Raw genomic sequence first — 13,455 nt, forward strand, 5'->3', positions numbered from 1 at the left:
AACGTGTATTTGTTGGGAAAGACAGGCCTGCTACTATGGGAGGAAGGGGAGGGTAAGACTCAAACAGAAACAACCAGCTTCATGGCCTTGTTCCACTCACCAACCCTCTGCTTATAATCAGTATTGTTATAGTATAGACATAATGCTAAAAAAGAAAAATGACAACTCCCTCCAACAAAGATTTTACCTGCTCCAGGAGTAAAACAATTGCTTTAAGTTAAGAGGTAGTAATTATAGACTGTTCTTCCTCCATTAGGCCCCTACTAATCCCAAAGGTAAAAATATATATAGTTGAACACTGACAATTGAGTACCAAAGTACTAATATTTCAAATAAATATCCCCAAAGGTAGCACCTGCTTATAATCAGGATAGGGAACCTCTGGCCAACCATGTACTTTATGACTAAGCATTTTATTAGAAATCTGTAAATAAATTTAGCAGAACTACAAAATATTACCTCATTGGAATGATGTCATACTTATATTCTCTCGCTGGTGTCTTACACGGTTGTCACCATGAAGTACTGTGTATAACACATGGGGCAAAAGGAAGGCCAGGGAGGTTAACTTACCTACTCCAGACCACAAATCTATTAGCAGCAGAAACATGAAAAAATGATGTCACCTGATCTGCCATAATGAAAAAATTAACTTGCATTCTGCCAGCCATCTTCTGGTGGTGTTTTGGTTTCCTGTGATTTGACACTGGGGATGACAGCATGTAGTAAAGGGAAATAAGACTGTCTCTGCTTGGTGCTTTAATACAAAAAGGCAGGCTGCAAAGAAGGAGGTATGTCCCTGAGAAGTCTATTTCATTTTGGATTTGAATCAACCTAGTTTCAAAGAAAATTAAAAGTCCATTAATATATTTAGAAATGAATAGGAAAAACAACATTCAAATGGCAGATACTGCCCTGAAGCCTGTTCAGAGCACCATTAGCATAACTAATTCCTAATTCTTCCCCATTTGGCTGAGGACTTACCTAAAAGGAAAATTTCTGAACACAAGTCTATGTAGATAATATACAGCAATGGAACTAGAAAACCATTTGCTATCCAATTACCATGTTTATGGGTATACTGAGTATAACCACAGTCCTGTCCAGCAGGGAAATTTGACAGAAAAGCCTATTCTAATAAACAGCTCTCTGTGGATGTTTTAAAGGTAATTTGTTCTTATGCTCATTTCCCCATTAAATAAACGACAACATATTTGGGGCCAAAATACAGCAAGATCAAAGCACCAAGACTAAGACAAAGTCAAGTGGCACCTGCTATATAAACCAAACGAACTCACTGTTTCCTTATACATTCTGCTCAGCACTGGTTCCAATCCATCTCTTGATCCCAGCCTTTGTTTCCCCAAACTCAACAATCCAATTGGTGTGTATAAGTCATTATTGGATTCTGCTTTTTGGGTCCTTTAATTTGCTGTATATGTACTCTATGCTAAATGTAATTAACTGCAAAAAATAATCTCTTCAAGAAACCTTCATAACAAAATACCAGGTTCCCTATTAACAATAAGAGGATCAAGTGTAACAGGCCAGAATAGAAGACAAGTCTGTCAAAACGTATATGGATGGCACAGGACAGCTCTGACCTCAGGCTCCCTGTGCTGAACAAGTCACTGGCAAAGCCCCAAGGGGCAAGAGCTGTAAATATCCAAGTCACATGGAAAATGAAAAATGTTCTTTTAGTCATCTTCTGAACTCTCAGCAGACCTTTCATCTGTAGCCACTTTCCAATTTGTGCGTTTGTTTGTCCTCTCCTGTATTTCACTGTTAACCACAGGGGTAGTGACTTTATCTCTCTTTCCACTCTTGGTTTTCTTAGTGTCTCTTTCGTCACTTGCCTCAGAACTTCTGGATACAGATTCATCTGACTGAGAAGTGTCACTTTCCACCTCTAAAACTAAAGCAGATTTTTTGAGAGACTTTTTCCTTGATTTTTTCTTATGCTTATGTGGTTGTTTCCTGGTATCAGAAGCCCCAATTTCTTCCAAGCACTCGTTTGAGGAATCTGCTATTGTATCTGTGGCTTCCTTTTTGCTTTTCTTCTGTTTTTTGTGTGACTTTTTTTTCTGCTTTTTTTTGTGGGATTTCTTTGACTTCTTGTGTTTGTGAGACTCATGGGTAGATGATTTTATGTGGGGAGATCTTTTTTTCCCATTGGTAATATCTTGTTGATCACTAGTAATAAAAAAGAGAAACTGCTTTACTATAGAAAGTAAAAGGTGTATATTTTAATATTCTACATTATAGATAGGAAGTTGGAGTTAATATCTGAGTTTTAAAACAGCTTTGACATAGGGTTACTATGAGACTTAATCACTCTTTTTGTTTCATCTTTAAAATGAATTTAAGAACTCTAGTCTGTAAAATAACACCAAAACCAATTACTCTTTTTGTTTCATCTTTAAAATGAATTTAAGAACTCTAGTCTGTAAAATAACACCAAAACCATTACTGAATTCAGGAAAAAAGTATTAAGATCTGCTTACCACTATTAGCATTATCAAAAATAATTCTGCCAATCTTACAGGTATACTGTTTAGTTTAAAACTTTTCAAATTATAAAGAATTTTTAATATAAAAAAGTATAATCAGCCATACTGACTTACTGTATGAAATACTATGTATAAAAACCTTAGTGCTATAGATATGTCAAACGTCAGTCAGGGAAAGACGAAATACCAATCACCTTCCATCTAAATTGCCTATTATTACCGTTACATTTTTAGTTGTAAATATTACATGCTGTGTAAAAACTAGGCACTCAATTTACAGTTAAACTTCGTATTAATCTTAGTTTCTAACTTCTTTCCAGTAAGCCTATTTGCCTTACCTGTCTGTTTCAAATTCTTCAGGATATAACTCTTTATAACCACTATGACCCCATCTGTAAGATGACATTACACATATTGTTGAAACAATACATATGTTTTTGAAAATTAAATTAGACTTAATAGTGCATGCATACACAGAACAAAGAAAATAGATGGTAGAGCCAACCCTACATTACAGCTCAAGAATTTAGTTGGCTACATTTTTCTGTACTGCATATTTCAGACACAAAGAAAGCATTCTTTTGTTCATTTGCAAGAGAACTTGCTATTCTCTTCCTTAAGAAACATAAGCAACTCTTCTAATCAAATCTTTACCTGTGGAGTACTTCTCCAAAAACATTTCATAATGCTGTCTACACTGGTACAATTTTTTAAAAATAACTTTACTGAAATATAATTCATATACCATAAAAGTCACCCTTTTATTAAAGTGCATAATTCAGTGGCTATTAATATATTCAGAGTTGTGCAAGCATCACCAGTATCTAATTTCAGAACATATTCATCACCACAAAAAAACTAACAGTCATGCTCCATTCCTCCTATAGGTCATGGAAACCACTCATCTACTTTCTCTAGATTTGCCTATTCTGGACATGGCCTTCTGTGTCTGGCTTTTTCACCTACGGTACATATTTTCAAGGTCATTCATGCTGTAGCATGTTACCATTACTCTATTCCTTCTACTGCCAGATAACATGCCATTATCATTCTATAGACCACATTAGGGTTATCCATTCATCAGGTAAGACATTTGAGTTTCCACCTTTTTGGCCATAATGAATAAGTATGCTGTGAACATATGTGTATAAATTATAGTACAGATAATTAAAAGTACATTCTCAGGTCAAATACCATTAGTGGTCACAAGAATTTAGTCACGCACCTGTCTGGCATATTAGCTTCATAATCATATAACTTCCTGTTCCAGGATTTAGCCTTAAGAATATCATCTTCCAGTACCCCAGAAATTTCATTCTTTGGCCTCCAATTGTCTCTTTGACTTTCTTCATCAAAACCATCACTACGCATCCGGCTATATGAGGAAACAGAACTTTTAGATTGGGGAGCAATCTGTGAAGTTACTGTAGGGAACATCATGTGCAAAACTCACTGAACAGGGGAAAACAAAACAACCTGAGACAGCCTGATCAGGCGGTGGCGCAGTGGATAGAGCGTAAAACTAGGACACAGAGGACCCAGGTTCGAAACCCTGAGGTTGGCAGCTTGAGCATGGGCTCATCCGGCTTGAGCACGAGGTCACTGGCTTGAGCAAGGGGTTACTCAGTCAAGGAAAGCAATCAATGAACAACTAAGGAGCTGCAATGAAAAATTGATGCTTCTCATCTCTCTCCCTTCCTTATCTGTGTGTCCCTGTCTGTCCCTCTCTCTCTTTCTCTGTAAAAAAAGAACAAAAAACTGATACATAATATTTTTTAAAAACTCCTATAAAAAGACAAGATCTGTTCCTCTCCATACTCTGCAGTTGTCCAGTGAAAATCTGACCATTATTATTACAACATATCGCAGAATATTAATGAAACAACTTCTGGACTGTTGCATGCTGTAGCTCACTCACTAGGACAGGGGTCCCCAAACTGCAGCCCCCTGAGGCCATTTATCCGGCCCCCACCACACTTCCAGAAGGGGCACCTTTTTCACTGGTGGTGAGAGGAATCCGCATCCTGTGCTCCTGGAGTACTGTATGTGGCGGTGTCGCTCACGTACAGTACTACTTCCAGTGACGTGGGTCGCACGTGTCACGGCTCAGGAAGCTCGTCATATCACTTGTTACGGCTAGCAGTAACAAATATAGAACCGGACATTGACCATCTCATTAGCCAAAAGCAGGCCCATAGTTCCCATTGAAATACTGGTCAGTTTGTTGATTTAAATTTACTTGTTCTTTATTTTAAATATTGTATTTGTTCCCGTGTTGTTTTTTTATTTTAAAATAAGATATGTGCAATGTGCATAGGGATTTGTTCATAGTTTTTTTTTATAGTCCGGCCCTCCAACGGTCTGAGGGACAGTGAACTGGCCCCCTGTGTAAAAAGTTTGGGGACCCCTGCACTAGGAACTCACTCCTAATTCTCAACGAGGAGGGCATGCAAAATGGGAAACAGGGCATCATGACAGCTGGAGACAATCCAAACTGTCCTGCAGATTCTGAAATATACTCCCTTCCTTGAAAACCAGCAACTTGTACTGAGGTCACAGTAACAATGGGAACAAGGCCTAACCCATGAGAATATTGGGGTAAAAAAACAGTTGAAAACCACTGATTCAGCCCATATTTAGAATATGTACTAACCAATCACTAAAGCCAGCTAACTGGTTATCAAAAAGGTTTTTTAATAAAGGGTTCCTATGTGCCAAGTATTGTTCTAGTTACTGGAAATATAATGCAAATGAGACAGAATCCCTGTCCCTAAGAGATCATATTTAGCCTGACCCATGGTGGCACAATGGATAAAGCGTTGACCTGGAATACTGAGGTCGCCAGTTTGAAGCCCCAGGCTTGCCCATTTAAGGCACATATAGGAAGTAACTACTTCGAGTTGATGCTTCCTGCTCCTCCCCCACTTTCTCCTCTCTCAAATCAATAAAATCTTAAAAAAATAAAGAGAGCATATTTAAAGATTTATTTACCATAACAAGCATTAACAGTCTACTCTAAAAGAATAGAGTGGAGCAAAAGTAGGTTTACAGTTCTGAGTATACACAAACACACAGTTAATTCTTGTATTATTATTTATTATTTTCCATATGAACAACTGTAAACCTACTTTCGTGCCACCCTGTATTTTGCTCCTGGAAATGCCACTTGGAACTGAACAACCAACACAAAACCAATCACAGTCTGTACTCACAGTAATTCTGAATTCTCACAGAATCATCCTCAGAGAAAAAAGACTGAAAGACATTTTTATGTTGAGACTGCTTTCCTCACCATGGATACCCTGCACACTTTTTCTCTTATTAAGAATAGTTTTAGCCTAACCAGGTGGTGGCGCAGTGGAGAGTGTCGGACTGGGATGCGGAGGACCCAGGTTCGAGACCCCGAGGTTGCCAGCTTGAGCGCAGGCTCATCGGTTTAAGCAAAAGCTCACCAGCTTGGACCCAAGGTCGCTGGCTCAAGCAAGGTGTTACTTGGTCTGCTGTAGCCCCACAGTCAAGGCACATATGAGAAAGCAATCAATGAACAACTAAGGCGTCGCAACAAAAAACTAATAATTGATGCTTCTCATCTCTCTCCATTTTGTCTGTCCCTATCTATCCCTCTCTCTGACTCTCTGTAAAAAAAAAAAAAGTTTTAAAATAATAAATATGTTACATTTTACCAAATTCATTTTAGCACTAGTGAGATGACTAAATGATTTTACTCCTTTAGGAAATATGGGGAATTATATTACTAGTTTTCATAGTATAGAACTTCCTTTGTCTCCTCAGTAGGAAGACTGTTCTTTTAAAATTCTGCTGGATTCTGGATACCAGCATTATACCTGAGAGGCTTGGATTTATATGATTTATGGCTCTCTTTTATTGTGATATCTCTAACAAGTTTTTGTCATCAAAGTTATTCTGTTGTAATTTGTAGTCTTTGCTTCTCTCTACACTCTTGGTTTAAACAGTATAGGGGTTATCTAGTCTCTAAAGATTTTATTGACTTAAATTTTTATTTATTGATTTCAGTGAGACGAGAGAGATGGGGGGTGGGGAGGTGGGAAGCATCAACTCAGTCGTTGCTTCTCATATGTGCCTTGACTAGGCAAGCCCAGGGTTTCAAACCAGCAACCTTGGTATTCCAGGTCGACGTTTTATCCACTGCACCACCACAGGTCAGGATTACTTAAACTATTTTTTTTGCAATTATTTTTAAATTTTTATTCATTTTAGAGAGGAGAGAGAGAGAGGGAGGGAGGGAGGGAGGAGGGGTGGAGGAATAGGAAGCATCAACTCTCATATGTGCCCTGACCAGGAAAGCCCAGGATTTCAAACCGGTGACCTCAGAGTTCCAGGTCGACACTTTATCCAATGCGCCACCCCAGGTTAGGCCTGACTTAAACTCTTAAAATTTCTAAATCCCATGGCCCTACACACTTTCTTGTCTAAAGCCATTTACACACAGCCAGTCCAAAGCGCACAGACTCTGCAGGCACACTCATTCTCCTTAAATAGCTCACTACTAGTGATTTCTCTGGGTGGCTTTACAAATCAACATTATAACTTCTAGTCTTTTTTCATACACACAGCTGTACACTAACAGGTATATGAGGCCCAGCAATGTTCCTAACATTCAGACATTCCTATACCACTACAGGTAAGACAACTAAGCCTGCATAATCCTTCATATTTACACTCCAGTAATAAAGAGGCAATGTGAAAGGCTGTGTGATTTGGCAAAGACAGTAGGTGGGGTAAGAAAAGGCTGAGAAAAAAAATTGGGGGGGGGGGGCAGAGACAGAGAGAGTCAGAGAGAGGGACAGTAGGGACAGACAGAAAGGGAAAGAGATGAGAAACATCAATTCTTTGTTGCGGTTCCTTGGTTGTTCATTGATTGATTTCTCATATGTGCCTTGAAGGGGGAGTGGGAGGGAGGCTACAGCAGACCAAGTGACCCCTTGCTCGAGCCAGCGACCTTGGGTTCAAGCTGGTGAGCCTTGCTCAAACCAGATGAGCCCGCGCTCAAGCTGGCGACCTCGGGGTCTCGAACCTGGGTCCTTGGCATGCCAGTCCGACGCTCTATCCACTGTGCCACCTCCTGGTCAGGCGAGAAAAAATATTTTTTAAACATAAAAAAAGAAAGAAAAGGCTGGGAGATAAAAGACTAATAAGAGAACGGAGTAAATGATAGGCTAAGCAACCATAAGAAACAAACAGGAAATCTAAAGATAAAAGTCATCAGGTAAGTTCAGAATCCACAGAATCTTCAATGTTTACAACTATTCAAGGTAGACTTTTAAAATTCTCTATTGTAAATAAGTACAAAGACTGGGACCACATGCATCATAGCCTTTACCTTTATGCTTGGGTCTAGGTTTATAAAAGAGGAAGGCTTAAGAACTCAAAGGATTGAATTGATATATCTTTAGCATACCATAATGTTTTTAAACAAAAGTGGATGATTCTAAAAAAGATAAGAGAGAATTATTTTGGTTCTCAGAGCTCCAACTTCACCTTGAACTGCTGGGTAACATTTTCCTTTTGGTCCCCCGGTAAGCATCTTCCATCTGTTTCTCCAGTTCTCTTATTTTCCACATATCAGATTCCTCCTGAATCTAGATTTTTTTGTAAAGGAAAGAAATTAAAATAAATTATAAAAATAACCCTTTACATCACAAAAAAGTGACAGAAAATACAGTCTGCACTAATTATTGGATTTTAATCTGGGTTATGATCGAGAACCTGGGAAACTAAATCTAGTTTCTCTAATATGATTAAACATTCTAACCCCATATGTGGAATTATGCAGCAAAAGAACTTTTTAACTCGTGCATAGACACATTTATAACATTATCAATTTTGCAATTACCAAATGATAATCTCTTATGTTTCTAAAATGCTTTACGATTTCAATGGTATCATCTCAGTTGAACCTTAACCAATCTTATGAGGAAAGCAAAGCAGATACCAATTATAGCTTACTGAAAAGAAACAAAAGCTCAGAGATTTTTACCTAAGTCAAAAAGCTAGTAAGGACAGGTCTTTACATTTTCCAGGTTACGTCCTTTTTCACAACATTTTAATTTTTACTGAAAACAAAGCAAGGCCTTCGCCGGTTGGCTAAGTGGATAGAGCATCGGCCCAGTGTATGGACATCCTAGGTTCAATTCCTAATGAGGGCACACAGAAGAAGTGACCATCAGTTTCCCTTCCCCACTCTCTCCCACTTCACTTTCTCTCCCACTCTCACAGCCAGTGGCTTGATTGATATGAGTGTCTGCCAGTGGTGAGATTCAGCTACTTTGCACCGGCCGAACCAATACCTAATTTTTTGTTGAGTTCGGCAAATCGGTTGTTAAAAGGGGACTTGTAATCAGGGTTCTAAAGTGGACACCTGGGCAGCTGCCCAATGTGGAAATCACAAATTTACACTCCTTACTCTTTTTTAACACTCATCTGTGCAACAGCATATTCTAAGCACCCACAGGTTCATTCCGTCCATAGGTGAAAAAAATTGCAAGTGAGGACACCAATCAAGAAGCAATACGGTTCGGTGGGACACTTGAATCTATGTAAACACAAATTAAAATCATAAATATTAAAAAAATTTTAAAAAAAGAATATGGAAATATCTTAAATAACAGTTTTATTGGTTTTTGTCAGATATTATTTAATATTTTTTCATTAATATGTTAAAACTGGCCCTGGCCAGTTGGCTCCGTGGCAGTGTCAACATAGCGTGTGGAAGTCCCAGGTTCGATTCCTGGTCAGGGCACACAGGAGAAGTGCCCATCAGCTTCTCTACCCCTCCGCCTCTCACTTCTCTCTCTCTCTCTCTCTCTCTCTCTCTCTCTCTCTCTCTTTTCCCCTTCCTGCAGTCATGGCTCAATTGGAGGGAGTTGGCCTGGGGCACTGAGAATGGCTCCAGAGTCTCTACCTCAGGTGCTAAGAAGAGTTTGGTTTCTGAGCAACGAAGCTATGCCCCAGATGGGTGATGCTTCGCCCCCTAGTGAGCTTGATGGGTGGATCCTGGTCCAAGTGCATGTGGGAGTCTGTCTCTCGGCCTCCCACCTCTCATTTAATTTAAAAAAAAAAATTTTTTTTAACTTATTCTTATAACCATCAGTTTTGTGTACCTCTTTTGTTCTTATTTAAGTATTAAAGCATGAAATAATAAACTACCTTTCAGTATATCATTTTTTATATTTAAAACAGTCATTAGGGCAGAGAACTGGTTATTAAATTATTTGAATTCCACCACTGGCATCAGCCCAGGACGTGGAGGACAGCTCAGTTGGTCCAAGCATTGGCCTCAGGCACTGAGGATAGCTGGGCTGATTCAAGCATCAGCCCCAGATGAGGATTGCCAGTGGATCCTGGTTGGGGTGCATGCGGGAGTCTGTCCCACTATCTCCTATCCTCTTGCTTAAAAAAAAAAAGAAAAGAAAAACAAAATAAAACGACCTGAGAATTGCTAGAGAATTTCCAGAGAACCAGATAACAAGAGACCAAAAATCAAGAATGTTTTATTTCTAACTCTTCTTATAATCTTTTGTTAAATCTGTGCTAGATTTATCTTTTTAGCAACTTCTTTCAGTAATTTTTAATTTTTATTTATTGATTTTAGTGAGAGAGGAAGTGCGGGAGAGAGAGAGAGAGAGAGAGACAGAGACAGAGACAGAGAGAGACAGAGAGAGAGACAGGAACATCTATCTTCTCCTGTACATGCCCCAACTGAAGAAAAAATCTCTGTGCTTCAGGATGATGCTCTATCCAGCCAGAGCTGCCACACTTTCAAATCTAAGCTCACCATTCAAGTAGAGGTGGCTTAACAAAATTACAGAGGCTGCTTAGGTAACAGTCATACTCTCACTCACAATCAGAATACTAGGTGATATGATAGTAATACTATTTATGATCAAACTAGGAGTTCTACAGTTCACCAAAGAAAACCAAACAAAGATCCTTGGCCCTCTTTTCATTGAATGTGCTCTCCATGCCCTCTATCATTTCCTATGTATTAATAATCCCAAACTTTTATGTATAGCCTCAATGTTTCTCCTTTCTACAAGTCTGAATTTCCAACTGTTTGGACATCTTATAAGCACCTCACCATCAACACATGTTCAAAACCAGACTAATTACATATACCATCATACTTGTCCCTTCTTTTGTTCCCTATCTTAATAAATGGCATTATCATCATTCACCAGTCACACAGGTAGCTATGTTTGATTCCGTAACTACCATCATCATCCAATCTCTCACTGGGTTCTTTGGATTCTGCCTCCTATATCCGTCATCTTCATCCCTAAGGTCACTGCTTTCATGTGAACCCCTTCATCACTTCTCACCTGAAACATTGCAATTGCCTCCTAACTGGTGCCACCCAATCTGACCTATCCCCTACCCAGTAAAAAAAATCATTTTTCTAAAATGTAACTACAATAAAGTCACACCCAGCTTAAAAATATTTGATGGTTTATTTATTGCCTAGAGGAAAAAGTCTAACCGCCAACATCACAATCCACTCAATCACATCTTCTGTCACTACCCCCCACTTTCTAGACACACACAATTTCTGGCCATGCCCCAAGTGCTTCGTGAACTTTCTTACTGCTGTATGTTAGTACATGAATTTCTTTCCTTTTACACCTGGTAAATTTGCACCTGTTCATCAAAAACTCGTTCAAATTATCAGCGCTTCAGATATCACCTATTCTGTAAAGTTGTTCCTAATTCCCCAAGGCAGATTTCATTATTCCTTCCTTAGTACACTAAAACATTTTACCGTATTTCCCCATGTATAAGACACTACCATGTATAACACACACCTTAATTTTGGGGCCCAAAATTTGAAATAAATAAATGTATTACATAAAGTTATTAAAGTCAAGTTTTATTCCTCATAATACTCATACAACTCCTCATCACTGTCAAAACTCCCATCCATTATTACCTTGTCCTCATCTGTGTCTGATGACGAATCACTGTCTTCATATATTGCCCCATCCTCAGTTCCATCTATGGCATTTGAAATGCCACACTTCTACAACCACTGTGTAAGAAGCACCCAGTTTTTAGACCCCAAATTTGCAGAAGTGCGTCTTATACATGGGGAAATACATCTCTACTATAGTAATTATCAAACTATATTGTAATTATCCATTTTATTCAACTTTGTATCTCCCAACAGTACCAAAATAATGCTTGGCACACTGTATGCCCCCAATATACATTGAGGAAGAACCAGGCTGTACCCCTCACCTTATTGTGAGCATCTGTGTGACGGATGACATTCCTTAGAAGGACTTTCCCGAGAGGAACCCCGGACATTCTTCAATCTGAAATAAATCAATAAATAATATTTTAAAATATTAACTTCCTTTATCACCTTATCTTTTAACACTATAAAGAAGCATGAGATAAAGGAAAGATCAGAAGTCCTGAGTAACTGTTTTTTTCTTCACCAATAAATGGGGGAAGGCCTGGCCACAGAAATGCGAGGATTGGCCAAACCAGGCGGTGGCGCAGTGGATAGAGCGTCGGACTGGGACACGGCGGACCCAGGTTCGAGACCCCGACGTCGTCAGCTCGAACGCGGGCTCATCTGGCTTGAGCAAAAGCTCACCAGCTTGGACCCAAGGTCGCTGGCTCGAGCAAGGGGTTACTCGGTCTGCTGAAGGCCCACAGTCAAGGCACATATGAGAAAACAGTCAATGAACAACTAAGGTGTCGCAACAAAAAACTGATGATTGATGCTTCTCATCTCTCTTCGTTCCTATCTGTCCCTATCTATCCCTCTCTCTAACTCTCTCTCGTCTCTATTAAAAAAAAAAAAAGAAATGTGAGGATTGAAGGGAGAGACAGTACACTGGAGGTCTCTGAAATGATACTAATTATTTTACTCTTCAAAATAGCTGTTTTATATGAGGCAAGTACTTTCCTTCCTGATTAGTAAATAAAATTCCCTTAGAGCCATAACTTGTCCCAGGCCTAGCAGTCCAAGGCAAACAAGGTCCAGATTAGAAATAAACTCTCGAATCCCAAAATCAGTTTGTGATGAACCAGCTATCCGGATTTGAGAGTGTCAGGGACCACAAATGTCAACAATAACAAAAACTGACGCCTAAAAACATCAAATACATAGATGCCCTAAATTTCTGCACTCAGAGAATTTCATTTTCTCTTTTGTATAAAAGTCTCCCAAAAATAGCTGACAGGGCTATCCACATATGCAGTTAGCCGGGGCTTTGTACCACCACCACCCCCGCTCACTCACCCCTCGGTCCTGAGGAAATCAGGCATCTTGTTAGTGCGAGACGAGGAACCACTCCATTACGAGCTCTCCTCCGACCCAGGCGCCCAGGAGTCAGGGCTCAAAGGCAGCTCTGCAGCTTCACCCGAGTCCTTCGTGGGAACGCAGCCTTCCCACCGGCTCTCCGCCCTCACCCGGCCCCAGGCCAGGCCGCCCTGCTCAGCCCAAACCCCAGCGGCGTCTCTCCCGACCGAGGCCCGAGGCTGCGCCGGTAGGAATGCGGGGCTGGGCTGGCCGGGGCGCTCCCCCGCTTGCGCTCCTCTGGGGTGGCCTCGGGGATTGGGCTCGCCCCCAGTGGGGGCACTTTGGACTGGAACGGTCGTCGACTGGGCCCCAAGATGTCTCTAAAGGGCCCAAAGGGGCGGCCGAGGCTTCCCCGGGGAGGACAGAGAAAACACCCCCATCTCGGTCACCGGGATCCCTGCCCTCCAGCGGCCAAGAAGCTCCCGGGAGCCTGCCCTCCAGATGCCCTCCCCGCATACAAACACACAAACACGCCCATACCGTACACCGCAGCCTCGCGTGGCAAAGGTGGGGAGGAAGCGGTCTGGGAACCGAGGGGGCAAGCTTCCCGTCTAGGCCGGAAATTGTGCTCCTGAGAAATCCTTCCCACCAACGAAG

At 40.5% G+C, this 13,455-nt stretch overlaps 1 protein-coding gene across 3 annotated transcripts; it reads right to left on the reverse strand.

Annotated features, from left to right (window-relative positions):
- Positions 1 to 170: 170 nt before the first annotated feature.
- On the reverse strand, positions 171 to 13,442 carry NKAPD1 (NKAP domain containing 1). Of its 3 annotated transcripts, XM_066373473.1 has the most exons (7): positions 12,799 to 13,332; positions 11,784 to 11,860; positions 8,956 to 9,084; positions 8,031 to 8,131; positions 3,736 to 3,885; positions 2,849 to 2,902; positions 171 to 2,193 (listed from the first exon to the last, which is right to left on the reverse strand). In XM_066373473.1, exons 4-7 carry the CDS (start codon positions 8,111 to 8,113, stop codon positions 1,698 to 1,700), a joined length of 783 nt encoding a protein of 260 aa, XP_066229570.1. In that variant the 5' UTR covers positions 8,114 to 8,131; positions 8,956 to 9,084; positions 11,784 to 11,860; positions 12,799 to 13,332; the 3' UTR covers positions 171 to 1,697. The 3 variants fall into 3 exon arrangements, with proteins under 3 accessions (XP_066229570.1, XP_066229552.1, XP_066229561.1); XM_066373455.1 differs by lacking the exons at positions 8,956 to 9,084; positions 12,799 to 13,332 and adding an exon at positions 13,339 to 13,442; XM_066373464.1 differs by lacking the exon at positions 8,956 to 9,084.
- Positions 13,443 to 13,455: the final 13 nt, after the last annotated feature.

Source organism: Saccopteryx leptura, chromosome 1 (assembly GCF_036850995.1).
Source record: "Saccopteryx leptura isolate mSacLep1 chromosome 1, mSacLep1_pri_phased_curated, whole genome shotgun sequence".
Taxonomy (NCBI): Eukaryota; Metazoa; Chordata; class Mammalia; order Chiroptera; family Emballonuridae; genus Saccopteryx; species Saccopteryx leptura.